Here is a 20,221-nt window from a genome sequence, read left to right on the forward strand (position 1 = left end):
TCCCAGGTGGGATTGCCACACTCGAGGAGCTCAGGGCTCCTTTTACACCCTCTGAGGGATCCTCTGCAATTCATCACTGAATCCTTAAGAAATTATGGAAAAATCTACCTTGACACTGCAGGTAGAGCTGGATCAGAGGGTTTGGGCTGTCCCAGTGCTCTGGCACCCTCATGGGGGAGGAATGTCCCTCTCTATGTCCCTCTGGGGTGTCTGTGACTGCAGCCCCTAAGCACCTCTCCCAGAAATTTGACCCCACCTGAACTGCAGCACAGAACCTGCTACACCTGCAGGTGCATCTTTGCCCTCAACCAGCAAAAAAACCACCAAGGGGTCAAGTCTCCCTGCTGCTGACTGCTCAGAGCAGCCAAATTCCCATCCAGGCTCCAGCATTTCCCAGGAGATCCCCCAAGAGTACCTTGGTGCTGGCAAGCTGCTTCTGCAGCACGGCCAGATCTGAGGAAACCGTCTCTGAGAGCAGCTTCCCCAGGGCAGCTTCACTCTCCTGCAGCCACGTCCTGAGAGACTCTGCCACCTCCTGGAACTGCTGGTAGTGATCCAGCAAGGTGTTCAGGTGGGAGCCCAGCTTGGAGCACTGCAAAGGAGCAACGAGAGGTGACAGGGATGCACATAAATGCTGAGCAGCCCCTGGGAAAAGGAACAGGAATCAGCAAGAAAGAAAAAGCAATTAAAAAAAAAAATCAATCTTGCCACAGGTTAAATGAATTACCAGGGGTAGCATGCAGACCAACAGCAAGACAAGGGTATTGCCCAAGCCCTGATGAAGACAATCCTTGTCCTACAATCTGTAAATGTCCTGCAGCTGGGACAAATATCCCTCCCTGCCTAGGAGGCAAAGAGCCCCCAGCTGACAGCCCTTCCCATACCTTGGAGTGCAGCGTGGTGTATCTCTGCGTGGCATCCTCCAGCTTGCTCTTGACCACACTCCTGGACATCACCAGCTGGGATTCAGCATCCCCAGCATCCCCATCCAGAAACTTCTCCCCCGACATGGTGACAAAGCGCAGGTCACCCTTGTGGGAGATCACATCCTCTGCAAAGCTCCCCTGGCGCCGCAGCAGCTGCCTCAGGGAGTCAGGGTCACTGTCCCCCTTGTACATCCCCTGCAGGTCCTGCTCTGCCTGCTCCAGCCAGGCCTGGAACTCCCCGTGGTCCTGCAGGAACTTCTGGAGCTCCTCCCTGAGGAGCTGCACCCGTTTCAGCCGTGTCTCAGCGCGTGCCAGTGACGCCGGGTACCGCTCCCGCAGCTGTGCCAGCTGTGCCTGCAGCCTCTCCTGCTCCTCCCCAGCCAGGCTGGGCCCCTGCTTGTCCAGGAAAGCCTGTGCTGCCTGCGTGGCCAGGATGATGTCCTGCTGCTGGGACAGCAGCTCCCGGTGCTGCGCCTGGAAGATGCAGGGATAAAGGTGAAGCTCGGCGCTCAGGGGCTCTGCTCGCCTCTGCAGTTGTGGCTGGGCCAGCTCTGGAAGGGTTTAAGGAAAGAGTGGAGCAGCCTGGTCTAGTGGAAGGTGGGAGTGGAACAGGATGATCTTCAAGGTCCTTTCCAAGCCAATTATTTTCATGATTCTGTGACAAAGCATCAGCAGGGTTGGGAAAACTGGGAATGTCCCAGGTTGGGCTACAGGAGTGCAGAGTGAGCCCTTCTGTGGCCATCACAGGCACCTGCAGGACCCTGATTCCACCTTGTGGGTGGGCACACACCCACCACACATCCTGCATCTCCTGCAGGAAGCTGGGCAGGGCCTTTCTGAGCTTCCCCCATGGAGAATCCCATGCTTCAGACCCAGCTAACAGCAGGGACAGGGCGTGGGGCAGGAGGCTTTGGGGGGGACAAGGTGTCAGTGCTGACCTTCAGCCTCTCGTAGTGCTCATCCAGGCTCTCAGCAGCACTGTCTGCTCCCACAGTGTGGCCATCAGGGACATCCCCAGTGCTTTTCCCTGTGCCTGGACTGACAGGGTGTGGTCTGTACTCTGGGAGCTCTCCCTTCTGCTCCAGCGATGCCACCCAGCTCAGAAGGGAATCGATCTTATTGCTGTTCTCCTCCAGCTCTTTGGCAGCTTTCACCTGAAAGCACAAGGGCTCCAGATAAGAATGACCCAGTTCTTGCATGTTCAGCAAACTGCTGCACGGGGGAGGGAGACAAAAATCAGCAGAAGGAGGAAAAAAAAACCCAAAAAACCCGAGGAGTTTCCCAGCCTCAGCAAATGCCTGAGACACCTCCAGACCCTTTGTGGCTCTCTGGAAGGTGCAGAAAAGCTGTGAAAAATCTCAGCCTCGCTGCTACATTGAATTTCTCATCCTCATACGACCCAAAGGGGCTGGGATGTGATTGACAATCCTCATCCATTAGGGGTCACCCCAAAGGCAGAGTAAGGGACTTTTTCCTCCCCCATTCCCTCCACAACCAGCTCATCCCTGGCTGCAACTCCCAAAACATTTAAAGACAGAAATATCTGGGGGAAACCTCACCTGAGGAACACCCAGCAAGGAACCACAAATTGCCCTGTGCTGCATCACCCAGATGGGCTCCCAGGACCTCACAGTCCCCCTCAAGCAAAGCCTGGAGGCTCTGCAGCTCCTGGCACGTTACCTTCTCAGTCTCCTGCTGCACTGCAGCACTCACAGCACTCTCCAGCTCCTTCTGAGCCACCTCTGTCCTCTCCTGCAGGGACTGGTACTGCTCCTTGGCACGCTGCAGGTCCTGCTGCAGTGCTGCCAGCTCCCCAGGCTCCAGCTTGGCCTTGTTCTCCTCCAAAAACTGCTCCGTGCTCTTCAGGACACCGGCAAAGGAGGCGGCTCTGCTGTGCATGCTCCTCTGCAGCTCCTGCGTGGGTGAATTCATGAGGCCCTGGGCACTCCCGAGGTGCAACCTCTCCACCTCTGCCCCCCCAAAATTTAAACATCACCGACCTTAACATCGCTTTGCCTCCGCTGCAGGGCAGGCAGGTCCCCTTCTGCTCTCTGCTGCTCTGCCAGGGTGTCCTCAGCCTGGCCCAGCCAGCGGCTCAGCTCGGCCAGGCTCTGTGCCCGGGCTGCCTGCTGCTCCTGCAGCGTCTGTGGGCACAGCAAAGGGGACAGGGGGACAGGGGACAGTCAGGGCCAGCCCTGCACCTCCTCTCACGCTGCTGAAAGGCAAGGTGAGGTTACAGCTGGAGCAGTTCCTGGAGGGAGGATGCAGCACAGAAAACTTTGTGGCTCTCCAGGCGCTCCCTGTCCGGCAGCAGTGACACTCAGGTCCCTGCCAAGATGGTGGCACCTTTGTCACCACTGGAGGTTTCTCTCTGAGCTGCAAGATGGAGCTGCACTGCTCTGCCAGGAAAACTCAGCCACGAGTTTCTGTGCCTTTTCCATTCCACCTTACAAACATTAAAACTGCAGCAGAAACTCATTGAATGAGAGGCAACAACGGCCTGGGTCAGGCAGCGCCACTGTGGAGCCCCAGAAAACCCCAAATGAGGGATTTTTTTAATGATTTGGGATTGGAAAGGGAGCCCTGGAGAGGGAAAGTGTTTCTGTAGCTGATCCAGCTCCTCCTTTTGCTGCCAGAGCACAACACAGAAGCGCCTGTTTGAGCAATTGAGCATGATGTGACCTGAGAGTCCCTGTGACACCCCTGTCCCCCTCTGCCAGGGGGCATAAAAGGGTTCTGAGATTTTCACTGGGCATTTCAGCAAGGTGATGTACAAACTTGTGCAAAACACTGTGCCTGTTTCTCCCAGTCATAAGACAAAACAACAGAAGCAAATTGAAAGAGCCTTCTTAAGAGCTCTTCAGCTGCAAAGCGAGTTCTTCCTGGGTTAGGATGGGCTCAATCTGAAAAGGCAAAGCAAACTGGTTAATACACACACACACTCCAGAGAGGACAGGCAAGAGTTACAGAGAGCAATTGTTAATAAAAAAACCACATTAATCCTGTCTTGGACGAGAGGATCCATGCAGTGCTGGGTGCTGCTCAGAGATCTGAGGACTTGTTTTTGTCCTTGCCAGCTGTTTCCCTGGGACAGCAATGCCTGATGTGTGCAGTGGAAATAGGACACTGGGTGTCTGGGGTGGCCCTTCTGCTCAGGGATTTTGGGGGTGATTACAGGGTTCACTCCACCCAGCCCCAAACAATTCCATATCTAGCAGAGAACTGCTACCCAGACCTCGGCAGGGCTCCACATTTTGGGAGCAAAGCAACTTTCTGTCTGGTAGGAAGAAGAAAGACTTTTAGAGGAAGCTCATGATGTGCAGTGAGGACTCCTGAACTGGGAGTGGCATGCAGGGGAAATCCCAAATTGGAGGTGCTTTAGCTGCTGTTCCTGTGGCTGGGAAGCACTTCAGCAAGCAAAGGAGGAGACGTCTCACAACCTTCACCTGCTCCGTCTGCTCCACTTGCTGGAGACAGAGCTGCAGCACCTCCAGCCGTGCTGTCACACGCTCTGACAGGTCCCTGAAGGCTTTCTGCAGCTCATTGAGCAGCCTCAGCAGCTGCCTGCTCTGCTGGGGGGTTAAATCCTGTGCGTGCTCCGAGATGAGGAACTGGATGTCGAAGGCAGCGGCGTCCAGCTCAGCCTTGGTGTCAGCAAGGGGCTCCTTCAGCTCCTGAATGGGAGAGGAAAAAACAGCTAAAATGACCCTAAAAATGACCAGGGTTCTGCTGCACTGCTTCCCATCTGCAGGTGCCATATGAAATGTATTCCAGAAACACCAAACTCTCCCAAAACAGCACTCAGCATGGAGGTGAGTGTCACAGACATCTTCCATGAAAAATCCTTTCCTTAGGATTTTCCCTCCTGAGAAGCTGAGAGGCCTCAGGAGCAAAATGTAACCAATGGTTATCTGCTGCTGTGGAATGCAACAGGTGCATCTGGGATTGGGCTCATGTGGTTGTTTCTAATTAATGGCCAATCACAGCCCAGCTGGCTCGGACTCTCTGTCTGAGACACAAGCCTTTGTTATCATTCTTTCCTATTCTATTCTTAGCCAGCCTTCTGATGAAATCCTTTCTTCTATTCTTTTAGTATAGTTTTAATATAATATATATCATAAAAGAATAAATCAGCCTTCTGAAACATGGAGTCAGATCCTCGTCTCTTCCCTCATCCTCAGACCCCTGTGAACACCATCACAGGAGAGAGTGTCTCACCACAGGGATTTTCCAACCTCCCTCTGCACCAGGTGCTGGAGGCACCTCACCAAGAGGTTCCTTGGATGTGTATAGGGCTGTCCTTGGGTCTGAAGATGACCCAGACCTGGCCACAAGTGTCTCCATGTGCCACCACCAGCTCTCAAAGCCTTCAATCCCCTGATTTCCATGCCAAGATGCCACCACCAAGCTTGGAAACAATCTTTATAGCCAGAAGATGGATTAGGAGACTGGGCTGCTCGTACAGGTGATGGAGACCAGGGCAGGTGTGATGGAGCAGCCACCACCAAACTTGGAAATAATTTTTATTGCTAGAAAATAGATAAGGAGACTGGGCTGCTCGTACAGGTGATGGAGACCAGGGCAGGTGTGATGGAGCAGCCACCACCAAACTTGGAAATAATTTTTATTGCTAGAAAATAGATAAGGAGACTGGGCTGCTCATCCAGGAGATGGAGACCAGGGCAGGTGTGATGGAGCAGCTTCCCAGAGGATGCAGCCTGACAGGAATCTCCCCAGGTCACTCAGCCACCACAGGAACACCCCTGCACAGGACCATTTCAAACAACCAAACCAGGCTGTGTATTGTGGAAATAAATGCCTTTAGAGAACACCCAGCACAGCAGCTCCTGCTGCAACACAAGCTAAGGGCAAACCCTGGGAGAGAAGCAGGATTAAAAGCTTCTCCTCTGTGCAGAGGGCAGCAAGTTCACCAGGCTGCAGGATTAGGGGCATTGCCATGGTTACCTTGTAGTGCTGCAGGCAGTGACTCAAGCTGCTGCCATCGGTGGCCTGCTGGAAATCTCTGTCATCCAGGGCCTCCGTGGTGCCAGAGACCCAGCTCAGCAGCTCCTGCAGCCTGCCCTCAAGAGCCTCGTGCTGGGCCAGGATTTTAGCCTGAAAAGCAGAAATTCATCGTTTAAAGGAGGAATTTTAGGGAGTTTTTGGGGCAGCAGGGCGGGGGGGCAGTTGCCAGCTCTACCTTTTCAGCTTCTGCTGCCCCACGAAGGTTTTGCAGCCGGGACTGCAGGACTTCACTTGCAGAGCTCAGAGACTTCTGGAGGTTCTTGGCATCCTTCTCCAAAGCCTTCAGTAACTGCTCAGGGACTTCTTCAGGGGGGTTGGCCACAATCCTCTGCACAGCATCCAGCTCCTGATTCACTGGGAAGCTCAGCTCCTGCAGCTCAGAGCCCAGAGCCTGAGACAAAGACAGCACGAGAGGGTGACTTCACCTCCCTGCTGCCAAAACCCAGCAGGGCTTTTGGAGAGGCAGCTCCAAACACTCAGTCTAGAAAAATTCATCCCACCCTCCAGCCCTGCTCAGCTGCCAGCACTCTCCTGCCTCTCTCCAGGCTGTAAAATTCCAGTCAGCCAAGCTCAGGTTGTTGTAGGAGGGATGAGGTTTGATATAAAAGCCTATTAAAGCTGAGACAAAACTCCCAGAAGCAGGGAGGGGTGCAAGGGCTGTGCAGGAAGCTGGGGAGAGGGGGAAAAGCTCTGTCTAACACCAGCCAAGCCTGGCCCAGCCTCACTCACCTCTGCTTGCTGCCTCAGGTCGTGCAGGGCTGCCAAATTCTGCTCTGCTGGCTGCACACGTTTGATTCTCATCTCGATGTCTCGGAGCATGGAGAGATAAGATATCAGCCTCTGGTCGTGCTCCAGACACATCTTCTTGCTGAACTTGATCTGCAGAATCAGACAGGAAATCAAAGCTTCAAACTTGGTCAGAAAAGAAGACAAAGTGTTATATAAAAACCTTTTTTTTTTTTTTTCCCCAAAGGAGAAATTTGTTAATAACGTTCCCGCTCATGGACTCGCCACTTGCCAGCCTTATCTACAAGATTTACTACAGGAGAAATAAAACACATGGTTCTTTTTCCAACATAAGCTTATAAATGGCAAGAGATCTCTTGGTGTTGCAGCAAAAGTGCCAAAAAAAAAAAAAAAAAGAGTTCTACTTGTTAGTCATTTAGCAGTAATGCTCCAGCAAAAGGAGCCACAACTCGGCCCTGAGTGTTTCCAGTTGTACATCACCAGCTCCTTTGCCAAATCCACTGCAGCTGATACTGCAACATCCACTCCTCGTGCTTCAGCTGCCCTCTGTGCCGAGGACCTCAGACAGATTTAGCACCAAACGTCCACAAATAGCTCAGAAAAATTGCCTAAATAGCAAAAATATTCACTGACCTGGGCTGGCCTCGTGGACTCCCTCGAGGTTTCCAGCAGCTCCCCCTCCACGATCACAGGCAAGAGCAAACCCCGATCACCTGGACCTGGCTGCCTGCTCCTCTCTTGGAGGGGTTCTTCTTGGGATTTTGGGGGAGCAGAGGCACCTCCTTGGTCTGCTCTGAGCTCAGCTCTTTGCTCGTGCTGTTTCTCCTCTCCAAGCTCCAGGACTGCGGAGGTTTCCTGAATTTCCGTGGGCTCCTCTGTGATAATTAAGTCCTGGGGCAGTTCCTGTGCCATGGTGGCTGTGCTGGGCACATCCTGGGTGGTTTCCATCCTCATGCCTTCCTCAGCCATTCTTTCCTCCAGACTCAGGGCCACTAAGGAATCTTGACCATCCCTGGTCCCACCTTTGACCACTTCTCGAGCTTCCCCATGCTCAGGGGGCACAGGGAACACCTGAACCTCTCTGGGCGTTTCTTTATCTTTCCCAGGAATTGTTTTCTTCCCTTTTCCACCCTTGTGCTTGGCTGTGTCTTGTGCCAACCCAGCAGCAGTCTCAGTGCTGGATTCGTGTTTTGGCTCTGGCACCCTGGAGACAAAGTGCTCCTCCTCACCCTTTTTCCTTGGAATTTCTTGGGAAACCAGAGAAGGAAGGAGCTGCTTCTCTGCAGGTTTCTCTGGCTGAATGCTGTCTCCTGGAATGCTGCCCTGCTTCGCTTTCTTTTTCTTGCTTTTCTTTTTCTGGGTAGGTTTTAGCTCAGTTTCACTTGTTTTTTCCTGATCAATGGCACCTCCTGTGCGAGGGGTTTCTCTTCCTGTGTGTTTGGCAGCTTTTTTCCCTGCAAGCTCATCTCCCACAGGAACACCAAGCTCAGGGGGTTCTCCAGACCCTGCAGGACTCATCCCTCCCTTCCCTGGGCCCACGCTGACAGATTCCCTTGGGGCTGCTGGTGTCTCCTGGACCACACTGGTCACTCTCTCTCCTTGCCCAGAAATCGCCACTGCACCTTCTCCACCTGCCACAACTCCCTCTGCACTTGCAAACTCTCTCCTCCTCCTCCTCTCCTCACCATCCTCCTCCTCGTGAAGCACCTCTGTGCCCAACTGCTCCTTCTCCAAGCCCAGTCTCTCAACTTTCTCTGTCTTTCCATCCACTTCTTCCCTCAATTCCTTGCCCTGGGCTGCTCTCACTTGGGAGATGCCTTTTGGGACCCCTTTTTCCACAGCCCCTGCCACCACTGCCTCTTCAGGGAGGGACACTGTCCCCAGCACTGAGGGGTGCTCTGGAGTCGCCTCAGCCTTTGCCTGGGGGTGATGAAGATGATGATGTTCATCCTGGGGATGGACAGCACCCTCTGAAGCTTCCTGAGGTTTTAATTTCCTTTCTGTCTGTGCTTTGGGGGATTTCTCAGTGGCAGCAGCTGCACTCTGAGTTGTGTCATAGCTCACAGCTTTAGGATGAGCTTTGGGCTCAGCACCATCAGACCTGGCAGGGAGGATGACACCCTCCCCTTTTGGAGATAGTTTTTCTGTTTTTTCCTGCGAAAGTTGCGATTTTTCTACTTTGAAGACCTCAGAGCCAACTTTCTCCTCGGATATTTGCACATCCCGAAGACCAGCAGCTAATTTTTGGCTAATCAGGCCCTTTCCAACAGCTTCCTGCACAGTCAACCTTTTCCCACCGGGGGCATCAACGATTCCCCCGGCCCTGAGCTGGTTGGTGGCGATGACTTTGGCCATGGCCTCATCCAGCATCCCCTGCTCTACAGCCGCCCTCAGGGACAGCCTCTTGCTGACAGAGCCCTCCACCACCCCTCCACTGTCTGCCTGTGCCTGCAGCAGCCTCAGGGTGGGCAGGGGGTCCACCTTGCCCAGCCTCACCGCCTCAGCACACGGCAGCTGGGTCCCCGTCACCTCATCCCCGACGGCCTGGAAGGGATGGACCTCCAGGTACCTCTGGCCGGATTCAATGTCGATTTTACACTTCTTCAGGAACTCTGAGTAGGGGGTGATCTTGCAGGTCTCGGGGTCCACAATGCCTTCTCTCATTTCTGGAGATGACAGGGCTTTCTCCACCACCTGCTGGGGCACCAGGCCCTCCTGCGCCGCCTGACTCAGCGCCAGTCGCCGGCCAGAAGCTGGATCGAGGATGCTTCCACTCTCAGCCTGGATTTCCTGCACTTTCCTCTGGAATTCTGGGCTAAGGAGCCCCAGTGACACTGCCTGGGGCAAGGGCAGCTTCTCCTTTGTAGCTGGATGCACAAAGTCCTGCAGGACCACACTTTCAGCTTTCCTGAGCTCCTTGCACAGGTCTGGACTGATCAAACCGTGTTTCATGGCATTGTCCACCGAAAGCCTCATCCCAGACACATGATGGATGATCCCCCCATCAGCCACCTGCTTGGTCAAGAGCTGAAAAGCTTTTTCCTTCTCCAGGAGCCCTTTTTCAACAGACTCTGACACAGTCAAAGGCTGTTTGCTTGCAGGATCCACAATCCCACTGGTCTCAGCCTGCAAATTAATGAGCTTCTGCCTGGTCACCTCATCAGTGCCTTTCCCCTTGGAAGCCTTCTCCAGCTTCACCAGCTCTGTCTGATTCGTTGGCTCTATGAGGCCCAGATTTGAAGCCAAAGTCACTGACACTTTTTTGCCACGTTTCAAGTCAACAATGCCCCCAGTAACCACCTGCCCTTCCAAGATCCTCATGGCTGTCTCCTTGTCCAGAAGGCCAACAGCAGCAGCATCCTTGATGGAGTAGACAAAGTTGTTGCCCGGGTCAAGGACACCACTTATGGCTTTGTCGGACGTGAGGACCTTCTGGAGCAGCTCCTCGTCCATCAGACCTTCTTCAATCACGTCCTCAGTGGTCAAGGATTCACATGCCTGAGGGTCAAAGAAGCCGCTGAACATCCTCATCCTCTCCATGAGTTTCACAGCTGTGTGGCCAGACACCACTCCAGAGGCCACAGCCTCATCCAGCAGCAGGGTCCTGCCCGTCTGCTCATGGGTGATGCCACCACTTTGGAGCTGCATCAGGAGCTTTTCCAGAGTGTCCTCTGCTTCCTGCTCCTCAGGGGCCGCCAGGGCTGGTTCCTCAACGCCCTCATCACCCAACACTTCTTCCTGCTCTCCTTCTTCCACTTCCAGCACAGTTTCCATGTCCTTGCTTTGCCTCTCTGCTGGTGCTGCCTCCGCACGCGCAGGGCGCACAGTCTCCTCTCCTCCCAGCACACCATTTTCAACTGTTCCCTCCTTCAGCAAATAAACCTCTCTCACACCCCTCACATCTTCTGCCTCTCGTTCAGGCTCCCTCACACCCTGAGACCTCTCTGCCACCATTTTCAGTCTGTCTCTACTTTCTGGAACACCCACTGTTATGCAGATTTCACTTTTCACAACCACTGCCCCACTTTCCAATGCCTTCTTCTGATATTCAGGACCTTCTACTCCATCTGCTGCAGGAGGCTTGGACTCTTCTTCTGCCTCAATCATCATTTCCTCTGTTTCTCTGATTAATCCACTATCAAGGTCACTGGGAGGTTCTGGCATCAATAATTTTACCTGATGTTTATCCTTGGTTGTAAAAGTCACCTGTTCTTTTCCAAATTCAGCATCAGTTTCACTCCTCATGGTCTCCTGTTCAGTGGAAATCCTCTCCTGCTCTTCCACATGCAGGAAATCCTCTGCATCCTCCAAGAGGAGACTTTCAGGTCCCACCACCACCTCTCCATTCTCCAGAGCAGTTCTGGGTGGTAGGATCCTCTCACTTTCACCTTTTGAAGGAGCAAATTGAAGCTCAAGCTGCTGCAAAGCCAAACCATTGCAAGGTTTGCTCTCAAGAGCTGCCTCTGCCTCTGTCTCCTCAAAGCCTTCCAACACCTGTGCACAGGATCCATTTTCCTGGCTTTGGATGAGAGCTTTAGTGAGGTTGTTCAGCTCTGCATCCACCAAGAGCACCTTCTGGCCATCGTGGATGTTGATGTAGCTGTGTGTCATCAAGTGGAACGCCAGCCTTTCCTCAGCACTCCTCAGCAGAGGCTCCTCCTGACCCGTGGGGCTCCTTCCAGGGGAGCTCTGGCCCTGCCTGCTCCTGCCTGGAGACCCAGAGAGCTGCACGCTGGCCAGGACATCAGGGATGGCTGTTGACTTCAGCTCCTTCACCACCTCTCCCTCCAGGATGCCCTGCTCCACTGCCTTCTGCCAGGACACCACCTCTGTGGTGTCTGGGATAAAAACAGCCTGGAGGAGCTGCCTCTTGCTGAGAGCCTCCTCAATCAGCTCCGTGGAGAGCATCCCCTGCTCCAAGGCATCTGCAACAGGGATGATCTCCCCCGTCTCTGGCCACAGCAGCCCCATGAAGGACCACAGGGATTCCAGGACCAGCAGCGCAGTCCTTGGAGCTACCAAACCCTTTCCTAGGGCTTCATCCATGGTCAGCCTCTCTCCCGTGGTGGTGTCCACGATCCCACCAGTCTGGAGCTGCCGGATCAGGAGCGTGCAGGCCAAATCCTGGTCAATCAAATGATGCCTGACAGCCTCATCCACAGTCAGCCTGTGGCCTGTCCTGGGGTCAACAATGCCACCAGCAAAGAGGTGGGCTTCCAGCAGCCTGATGGTCACCTGCCTGTCTATCAGCCCCTCCTGGACTGCACGGAAGATGCTGACCTCCCTGCCTGACCTCAAGCTCACCATCCCACCCGCCAGCTGCCTGACAGGGAGCAGCCTCAGCCCAGTCTCTTGGTGGATGATGCACCTGTCCAGGAGCTCAGGCAGACTGATCTTCTCAGCAGTGTTGGGGTCAATCAAATCCCTGCCACCCTCCAGGTGAGACAGGAGCCTGGAGTGAAGCTGGGGGGGAAGGAGCCTTTCTTGCACTGCTGTCTCCATGCTGATTCTGCCCTGCTGGTATCTAAAGCCCCCAGTGAGGAGCTCAGCCTCAAGAATCTTCAGCCCAAGGCTCTCACTGATCCTCCCCTCCTCTATGGCAGCAGCGACGGGGAGGAGCTGCCTTCCTTCACATCTGATTTCTTCCACCTGCTGGAGAGCATCCTTCAGTTCCTGCAGCACCTGGAACGCCCTGAGATCAATGATGTTTCTTGCCAGAGCTTTCTCCAAGGAGAGTTTCTCACTGGTCTCTGGAACAACTAAGTCAGAGGAGATCACCTGGGCCTCCAGGAGGACCAGGCCTGTGTCCTGATCTATAAGACCTCTCTGCATGGCACCAAAGACAGGGAATATTTCTACCGTGCCAAGATCGATCACTCCTGCCACGGCTTCGCTGCCCTGGAAGAGAAAGAGAAGGAAAAGAATTAAATCAGAATCCAGCATTTCCAGCACTCACTGCATGAGTTTCAGGGAGGTCTCAGTTAAAAAAAACAAAACAAAACAAAAAAAAAAAAACTTAAAATCCCCAAACAGGCTAGAAAGTCCTAAAGTGTTTGAAATCTAGTCCATCACCAGGGCAGCACCAAGATGCTTCCAATATCCACCAGCAGTAATGCAGCAAAGCAGCAAGCACCAAAACTCAGACTCGTTCCTAATGCTCCACAGAAAAGAGGGCAGGAAACCAACAAGCACAACAAAGCCCTTCAACAACTCCAGCTTCAAAAAGTAAAGACAACACAAATCCCACTCATGGGGAAGAAACCCCCCCAAAACCACCCACTGTGGGGTAAAGAGGAACCTTCCCCAGCACAGCCTCCATGCTGATTCCTGCCATGCTGAAAATCCTGCACTTCCCAAGCAAATCCCAAGTGCCAGGATGGGTGGGGAACAGCACAGAGCCCCGTGCCACGGAGCAGCTCCCAGCCATGCATCAGGGCAGGAGCAGGACAGCTCCCCAGGCTTGGCCATGGTCCCACTCCAGCACCTCTAAGCTGCTCCTCAGACAGGGCCAGGGGAGAAATGGAACAAGTTGGAGGTTCCAGCATGAAAACAGTGACAAACTGGGACCACACCAACTACTGTGGTGTTTTTTGGAGGGGCTTTTCTTGCAGCTATCCCCACAGGGAGGGTGATAATTTAGGTGATAAAGTGTCTCTGTTCAAAGGCTCTTTGGACATTTGGGTTTCTCCCAGTGCCACTGGTTGGGTATAAGGCTGGCCCAAGCACTCCAAGATTTTTGTGGGGATGGCAAGGAGGGAATCAGGACTATGGAATGAATTCCTTTTGCATCCCAACACCCTGCTGTGGGGACAGGAGGAACCTGCTGGGACAACCTCAGCTCTCCACCACCATCGCCAGACCCTGACGTGCATACTCAGAGACGTGGAAAGACAGAGAAAAGAGGGAAAGGGGGGAAAACAAAAGAGCAAGATCAAAAAAGGAGATGGATGGGAGGGAGGGGAGTAAAAGGCTTTTACTTACCGACTTGCAGGGTGTGCCTTGAGCAGTTAAAGACAGAGCCTTATGGAGCAGTTCAGCCGTATCACACACAGTGTAAAGCTTGGGGTTAGCGTCCAGCATGCGACTGTTTTGTTTTGCAAAAAGAACCCCACACACAGGTCCGTCCTCTTTCCCTTTTGTGTGTTTTGTTTGTTTGTTTAAATCCCAGGGGGGTTAGTTAAACTTGTAAGCAAGGATGTCAGTTAATCTTAAAAACAGTTGACATGAAACACAAACCATACAGGGACACATCATGCTCAATTTAGCGCGCTCTGCTTTGCATTTTTCTGGTCTTTTGTAACTTCTTTCTGACAGTTGGATGTTTCCAGCAAGCAAATGTTAAAGAGTTCTTCATGCTCCCTCTACAGTGAAGCAACAGCTCCGCAGCAGAGCTGCAGGGATGGTTTTGCAGACGGGGATTTAAGGTGAAGCCCCACTGCCACTTCTTGTTTTGCTGCCTGGGCTTCATCAAATCTGTGAGCGAAAACTGTTCCAGCCCCAAAGCAGCCTCGTGCTGTACCAAAACAGCTTGACAAGCCCTGGAGAAGGCTTTTGCTCTAAAATAATTTTCCTGACCAAAAGGGAGGAAAAGGGAAAGGAAAAAAAAAGCATCCATTCCACAGGGAGGCTGCACCAAATCTGTGATGGCTTAACAAAATGATTTGTTCACCTTTCTGCTGCCAGCACAAGGGCTAAAGGGCTTGCAATAAAATAAATCATTTCCTGCTCTGAAACACCTGGAATGTGCTGTAAAGTCCAGTTTGGAGCAAAACACTACATTTTTAGGTTAAAGCTCGACAGGAAGATCTCAAAAAAAAAAAAAAAGCAGCTCTGCCACCTTCTCCCCATGAGTGGCTTGAACAGGGCTTCACTCACAGACCTGAGAGCCAAAACCTGCATCTCACAGCCAGATGTGAGCGGGCTGTTGCTTCAGGGTACAGGGAGCCAGCAAGCAAACACACAAAAATATCCATTGACACATGAATATACACTTAGAGAACAGGCACACGTAAATCTGTGAATGACAGCTGGAACAGAGGCAATAAGGATGTGCTTCCAGCCCTCCCTGCAAGGATGGGGCTGGTGGATGTGAACAGGGAACAGGTCCTGAAGGTCTCCCAGCTCAGCTGAGGGACTGGATAATGTAATTGCCTTCCACATGGAAGAGCTGCTGAGAAAAACCCTTGGGTAGACCCTGAGTGAGTCCCACCTTCCTGCAGCCCCTGCCCGCAGTGGGACCGAGCCCTCTGAGCTCACAGCCCTCAGAGGACACAGATTTCCTCAAGGGGACATTTCCAGGGCAGAACTCCATCTGCCACCCTGCTCACCAAGCACAAACAAGCCTCGTGCAGAGGGCAGGGCCCTGATGGCAACCAAAGGACAACTCTCACAACAGCTCCTGCTTGGCCTCCAGGCACCACCAGATGCTGTGGGTGACCATGAACAGGAGAGAAGGCTCGTGCCAAGAGGCTGTGAGTGGCCAGTGGCCAGAGAAACACAACAAAACGAAACCTTTTCCACATCCTGAGGAGGGAAGGTGAGGAGTGAACAGGGCTGAGCAGGGAGCAGTACCTTGTGCTCTGTCTCCTGAGCCAGCTGGCTCTGGAGCTGCTGGAGCTGCTCCGTGGAGTTGCTGCAGAGAGCCTGGTAGGTTTCCTTCAGAGCACCAATCTGAGCAGAAATCTGGTCCTTTTCTGGTTGGGAAAGCCTGCAAGGGGAAGGGGAAATACCTCAGTACTGCCCAAACCATCTCCACAGAATTACCACATCCTTCCAAGCACAGGAAAAGGCCAAATCCACCATGAGTCCCTTCCTCTCCCTGCCCTGCTCAGCTAAAACCTGCCAGGATAACCAACATGCATTGTAACAATCAAATCCTCCAATATATGTGTCTGCATCTCAACTAAAGAGGATTAATACTGTCCCACAGCATAAATGAGTGCACATTTCACAGATCTCATTGCAGACAATAAAGAAGAAAACTGTGGTGTGCAGCTCATTGTTTTTAACTGGAGTCAGGCACTGGATCCCATGGATCCACAGCTCTAAGGAATCTCATCTCCAGCCCCTGTTCTCTCCCTGGTCACACTCACTTGTGGCTGTGTTTTGCCAGGAAGATTTGGGAAGTTTTGATGGCCTCAGAGACCTGCTCCTTCTTTCCAATCAGCTCCTCATTCAGGGCCTGGAAAAAAATGCAAAAAAGAAAGAAAGCAGTTTAATGCAGCTGTGAAAAAAAAGAGCAGAAGTTAAACCTCAGGGTCTGGTTAAACCTCAGTTTAACCTCAGTTAAACCTCAGCCCTGCTTTACCTGCTGCTCTGAGATGGATTTCTCAATGTCTCCCAGCTCTCTGCTCCCAGCAGCAGCTGTCCTGCCCTGCACACTCTGCTTCAAGCCCAGGGCCCAGCCCAGGAGCTCCTTCACCTTGTCCACATGCTCCTGCTTCTCCTCCTCCACCACTTTCTGCAAAAAGAGGAGGAAGGAGGAAGACAACCACGTCAAAAGGGATCTCCAAAGGGGGAGCAAAGGGAGATGCTGCTCCCTCAGCATGGAGCAGCACCCTGGGGGATGTGGGGGATGTGGGGACAGGCCCAGGTGTGCCCCATGCCCTCACCTCCTCCTCCTCCAGGCGCCGCAGAGCGTCGCTGATGTACTTCACGTGCTGGGTGGTCAGAGTCACCAGGGCCGTGTAACGAGTCCTCAAATCCATGAACTGCCAAGGGACAGAGGGGAGAACAGAGGGAAAAGGGAGTGCATCAGCCCTGCTGGCAGATCCAGAGCGTCACCCTTCACAGTGCATGACATGGATGAGGCACCTCTGGCTCAGGAGCCCCCCAGGGCACCTGGCAGAGCCGGGATGGCACCGATGGAATGCAGCCAGTCTGCTGGGGAGGGTGGTGGTGGCCACACAAGGCATGCTGCACGACACTGGAGCGAGGGGACACTCCTGCCACGGACACTGGGGCGGGTGCTCGACTCTTACAGAGGGCTGCTGGGATCTCTGATATATCCACACAGAGCAGACAGGAGCTCGGGGCCCTAAAAGGTTCTCATCCCAAAGATGCACACACAGCAACACTGCATGGTGCTCTGGTTATTTACCTCGAGCAAGGCTGAAGGGCTGAGCCGACCCTGCTGGATTTGACCCAGGGGTTCCCAGGAGTCAAGGTATGGCATACCTGGTGCTTAGGGCACTAAGCCATCCTCTCTGGCTATTGGAAAAAACAGCGAGGGTGGAAACTTTACTTATACAAGAGAGTTCAGCAGGAAGGAGCTCATTTCACAGAGGCTGCTGGGTGGTTTTGCTGGGCGTGGAAGAACACCCCAAAATTTTCCCCCTGCTGAGCTGAGGTGCGTTCCTACCTCCTGGGTGATGGCATCTGAGGAGGAGAGCATCCGCCGGCGCTTCATGGGCGACTTCTGCTGCGACTCCACGAAGGCCCTGTAGGTCATCAGCTGCAGCTCATAGTCCTGAAAAGGTGGGGAGATGTGGAGCCTGTGAGATCTGCAAACTCTACCAGGGCTGCTCCTGCCCTGCCCACCCCAGCCAGGAGCTGTACCTTGACAGCAGCCGAGTACTGTTGGGAGAATTTCTGACACTGGTCCAGCTTGGCTTGGTTTTTCTCAATTTCTGCAGCCAAAGCCTTCAAGGAAATTCAAAGTAAAAACGGTTGTCAGAATAGATTGGCTGAGTTGCTGCCCAGAGAAGATGTGGATGCCCCAACCCTGGAAGCGTTCAGGGTCAGGTTGGACTGAGCTTGGAGCAATCTGGGATAGTGGAAGGTGTCCTTGCCCGTGGGAGGAGGATAGAAACAAGACAATCTTGGAGATCCCTTCCAACCCAACCTTTCTAGGATCCTCTGACAGCAGCCATGGGGACGTGAGCAGAATTCTGGTTCACATCCCTGCACTTTTGGGTAAAATCTTTACACTCTCCAATTTTTCACACAAGACCTCATCTGCACCTCGAGCCAAGCAGAGCTCCTCCACTTCCCAGACACCCAGCTCAGGCCTGCAGCCCCTTCCCTGCTGCTGCTTTTCACATTCCCAAGCTCAGAGATGAAAAGAAGTGACACGGTCACGGCAGCAAGGAGACATCACGAGGTCCTGCCTCACCGTTTGCTGGCTGAGCTGCTCCGACAGCACCCGGCTGTCCTCAGCCTGGCCAGGCTTCATCAGCTCCTGCTGGGCTGTGATCTCCTCAATCCACTGGATCAGGGCGCTGTGGCACTGCCGGTAATCGCTCAGCACCTCCTGGATGCTCTCCAGCTCCGTGTGGCTGAGAGGAAAAACCACCACAGGTAAGAGGAGAGGGGGCTGAAATCCCAGCAGGGAAAATTTCACCTCCACCACGCCTGACCCAAGGTGTCAGCTGAAGGGTGAGAGTCAGTGTGGCAGGGGAGGGAGGAGGTGCCTCACCGGGTCTCGATCTGGGCGCACACTCGCTGCCAGCGGTCCCACAGCTGGCTCCCCTTCTCCTGGAAGCGCTCCAGGTCGATGCTGCGCTCCTGCCTCAGCCTGAACAGCTGCTCCCCCACCTCCTTTGCCTTCGCCATCTCCTCTTCCAGCGTGGAGAACACTGAGCCCTTGTCCTTCACCTCCCCGAGCCATTGCTGCAAAAGGAGACAGCACTGGGTCAGTGTCTCTGAAGGCAGAAGGGACCAAGCCAGAGATGTCCTCCCAGCCAGAGGTGACACAGCTGGGAAGGGATTAATTTTCCCCGTCTCCTTAACCTGCAAAGAACTGGGAGGTGTAGAATGAAGGGGAACATGCTTCCAGGTCAGATTGGTACAGGTCATATCCTACAGCAGCAGACAGAGCACAAGCCACAGCACCTCCTCTACACTCACAAAGCAATCAGGGCTCTCAGATCAGCAGCACAAAACCCTCTAATAAAAATGTATCAAGGCAAGAAAAACGTCCCACTGTCCAAATTCAGCTGAAAAAAATTTGCTCCTAGTCCTAAACACATTCATACTCTTAACAGTAACAACACTCTCCACCCCATCCTATTTCCACTTGTATCCAACAACCCCAAGAACACCCCCAACACAATTACAAACACAGCCAAAACCTCCTTCTTAATCACCAACCTGCAGGGCTGTCCTGTGGGTCTGAATGGCTGCCAGGTCAGCAGGAACAGCCTCCTCCTGGCTCAGCTTCACCTCGTAGCCTTTGACCAGGGACTCTGCTCCTTGGGTGCTGCGGATAATGATGTCAACCGTCTTCAACCTGGCAAATCAAACAGAACACAGTGGCATCATCCCAGGCGTGGCACAGATCTGGAGGCTGCACCACGTGCTGCAGGGGGATGGATTCAGCTACATCCACCACAAGGTGTGTTGGAGGGGCAGAATAAGGCCTTTAGTGAACTGGGAACACTCAAAAGGGTGTTTGGGAACAGAGGCACGTCCCCAACTCACTTTTCCAGGTAGATGGAAGAGAGCCCGTGTGTCTGCTCCATCTTGTTCACCACCAAGTCCAGCTCTGAGCGCAGGTGGGGCGTGCTGGGCCCTGCAGGAGCTTTGTCCAGGAAGCTGTAGCACCTCTCAGACACAACCCGGAGCTCTGACTGCAGCTGCTGCAGATCCTCCTGTGTGCGCTGCAGGGGGAGAGACAGCATGAAAGGAGAGCCCAAAGAGGCAGGGAAAAGGGGAAACAGGCAGGGAAAACAGACAGGCAGACAGGGAAACAAACGGGCAGGGGAAAAGGGAAACGGGCAGGGGAAAAGGGAAACGGGCAGGGGAAAAGGGAAACGGGCAGGGGAAAAGGGAAACGGGCAGGGGAAAAAAGCAGGAGAAAAAAGCAGGGAAAAAAAGCAGGGAAAAAAAAACAGGGAAAAAAAAACAGGGAAAAAAAAACAGGGAAAAAAAAACAGGGAAAAAAAAACAGGGAAAAAAAAACAGGGAAAAAAAACAGGGAAAAAAAAACAGGGGAAAAAAAAACGGGAAAAAAAAACAGGGGAAAAAAAAACAGGGGAAAAAAAACAGGGAAAAAAAACAGGGAAAAAAAAACAGGGAAAAAAAAACAGGGAAAAAAAAACAGGGAAAAAAAAACAGGGAAAAAAAAACAGGGAAAAAAAAACAGGGAAAAAAAAAACAGGGAAAAAAAAAAACAGGGAAAAAAAAAAACAGGGAAAAAAAAACAGGGAAAAAAAAAACAGGGAAAAAAAAACCAGGGAAAAAAAACCAGGGAAAAAAAACCAGGGAAAAAAAACCAGGGAAAAAAAACCAGGGAAAAAAAAACAGGGAAAAAAAAACAGGGAAAAAAAAACAGGGAAAAAAAACAGGGAAAAAAAACAGGGAAAAAAAAACAGGGAAAAAAAAACAGGGAAAAAAAAACAGGGAAAAAAAAACAGGGAAAAAAAAACAGGGAAAAAAAAAACAGGGAAAAAAAACAGGGAAAAAAAACAGGGAAAAAAAACAGGATTGCCCTTGGCCAAGGAGCTGTCAGGAAATGAAGCAGGCTGCCCACCTGCTGAGCTTCCCTGCTGCCTTCTGCACAGCCAGATTCCCTCAAAACCCCA

General features: G+C 52.8%; 1 protein-coding gene across 25 annotated transcripts in view; it reads right to left on the minus strand.

The window, feature by feature from the left end:
• The window catches only part of MACF1 (microtubule actin crosslinking factor 1), a 142,858-nt gene that overhangs the window by 63,686 nt on the left and 58,951 nt on the right, over positions 1-20,221 (minus strand). For 21 of the 25 annotated variants that reach the window (XM_071453273.1, XM_071453277.1, XM_071453272.1 and 18 more), the window contains 20 exons: positions 19,119-19,297; positions 18,789-18,927; positions 18,115-18,308; positions 17,812-17,974; positions 17,256-17,339; positions 17,059-17,166; positions 16,310-16,408; positions 16,006-16,158; positions 15,791-15,879; positions 15,270-15,405; positions 7,332-12,596; positions 6,681-6,830; positions 6,127-6,342; positions 5,892-6,041; positions 4,367-4,600; positions 2,927-3,070; positions 2,607-2,840; positions 1,865-2,080; positions 885-1,400; positions 416-592 (listed from right to left, as the gene is read on the minus strand). In XM_071453273.1, coding sequence (XP_071309374.1) covers positions 416-592; positions 885-1,400; positions 1,865-2,080; positions 2,607-2,840; positions 2,927-3,070; positions 4,367-4,600; positions 5,892-6,041; positions 6,127-6,342; positions 6,681-6,830; positions 7,332-12,596; positions 15,270-15,405; positions 15,791-15,879; positions 16,006-16,158; positions 16,310-16,408; positions 17,059-17,166; positions 17,256-17,339; positions 17,812-17,974; positions 18,115-18,308; positions 18,789-18,927; positions 19,119-19,297 — 8,646 coding nt within the window. Of the gene's footprint in view, positions 1-415; positions 593-884; positions 1,401-1,864; positions 2,081-2,606; positions 2,841-2,926; positions 3,071-4,366; positions 4,601-5,891; positions 6,042-6,126; positions 6,343-6,680; positions 6,831-7,331; positions 12,597-15,269; positions 15,406-15,790; positions 15,880-16,005; positions 16,159-16,309; positions 16,409-16,797; positions 16,908-17,058; positions 17,167-17,255; positions 17,340-17,811; positions 17,975-18,114; positions 18,309-18,788; positions 18,928-19,118; positions 19,298-20,221 lie in introns of those variants that run through there. The other 4 variants (XM_071453275.1, XM_071453274.1, XM_071453252.1 and 1 more) reach the window with 3 other exon arrangements.

Source organism: Agelaius tricolor, unplaced genomic scaffold (assembly GCF_023055355.1).
Source record: "Agelaius tricolor isolate 1412-34295 unplaced genomic scaffold, bAgeTri1.0.p SCAF_36, whole genome shotgun sequence".
In the NCBI taxonomy this organism is placed as follows: domain Eukaryota; kingdom Metazoa; phylum Chordata; class Aves; order Passeriformes; family Icteridae; genus Agelaius; species Agelaius tricolor.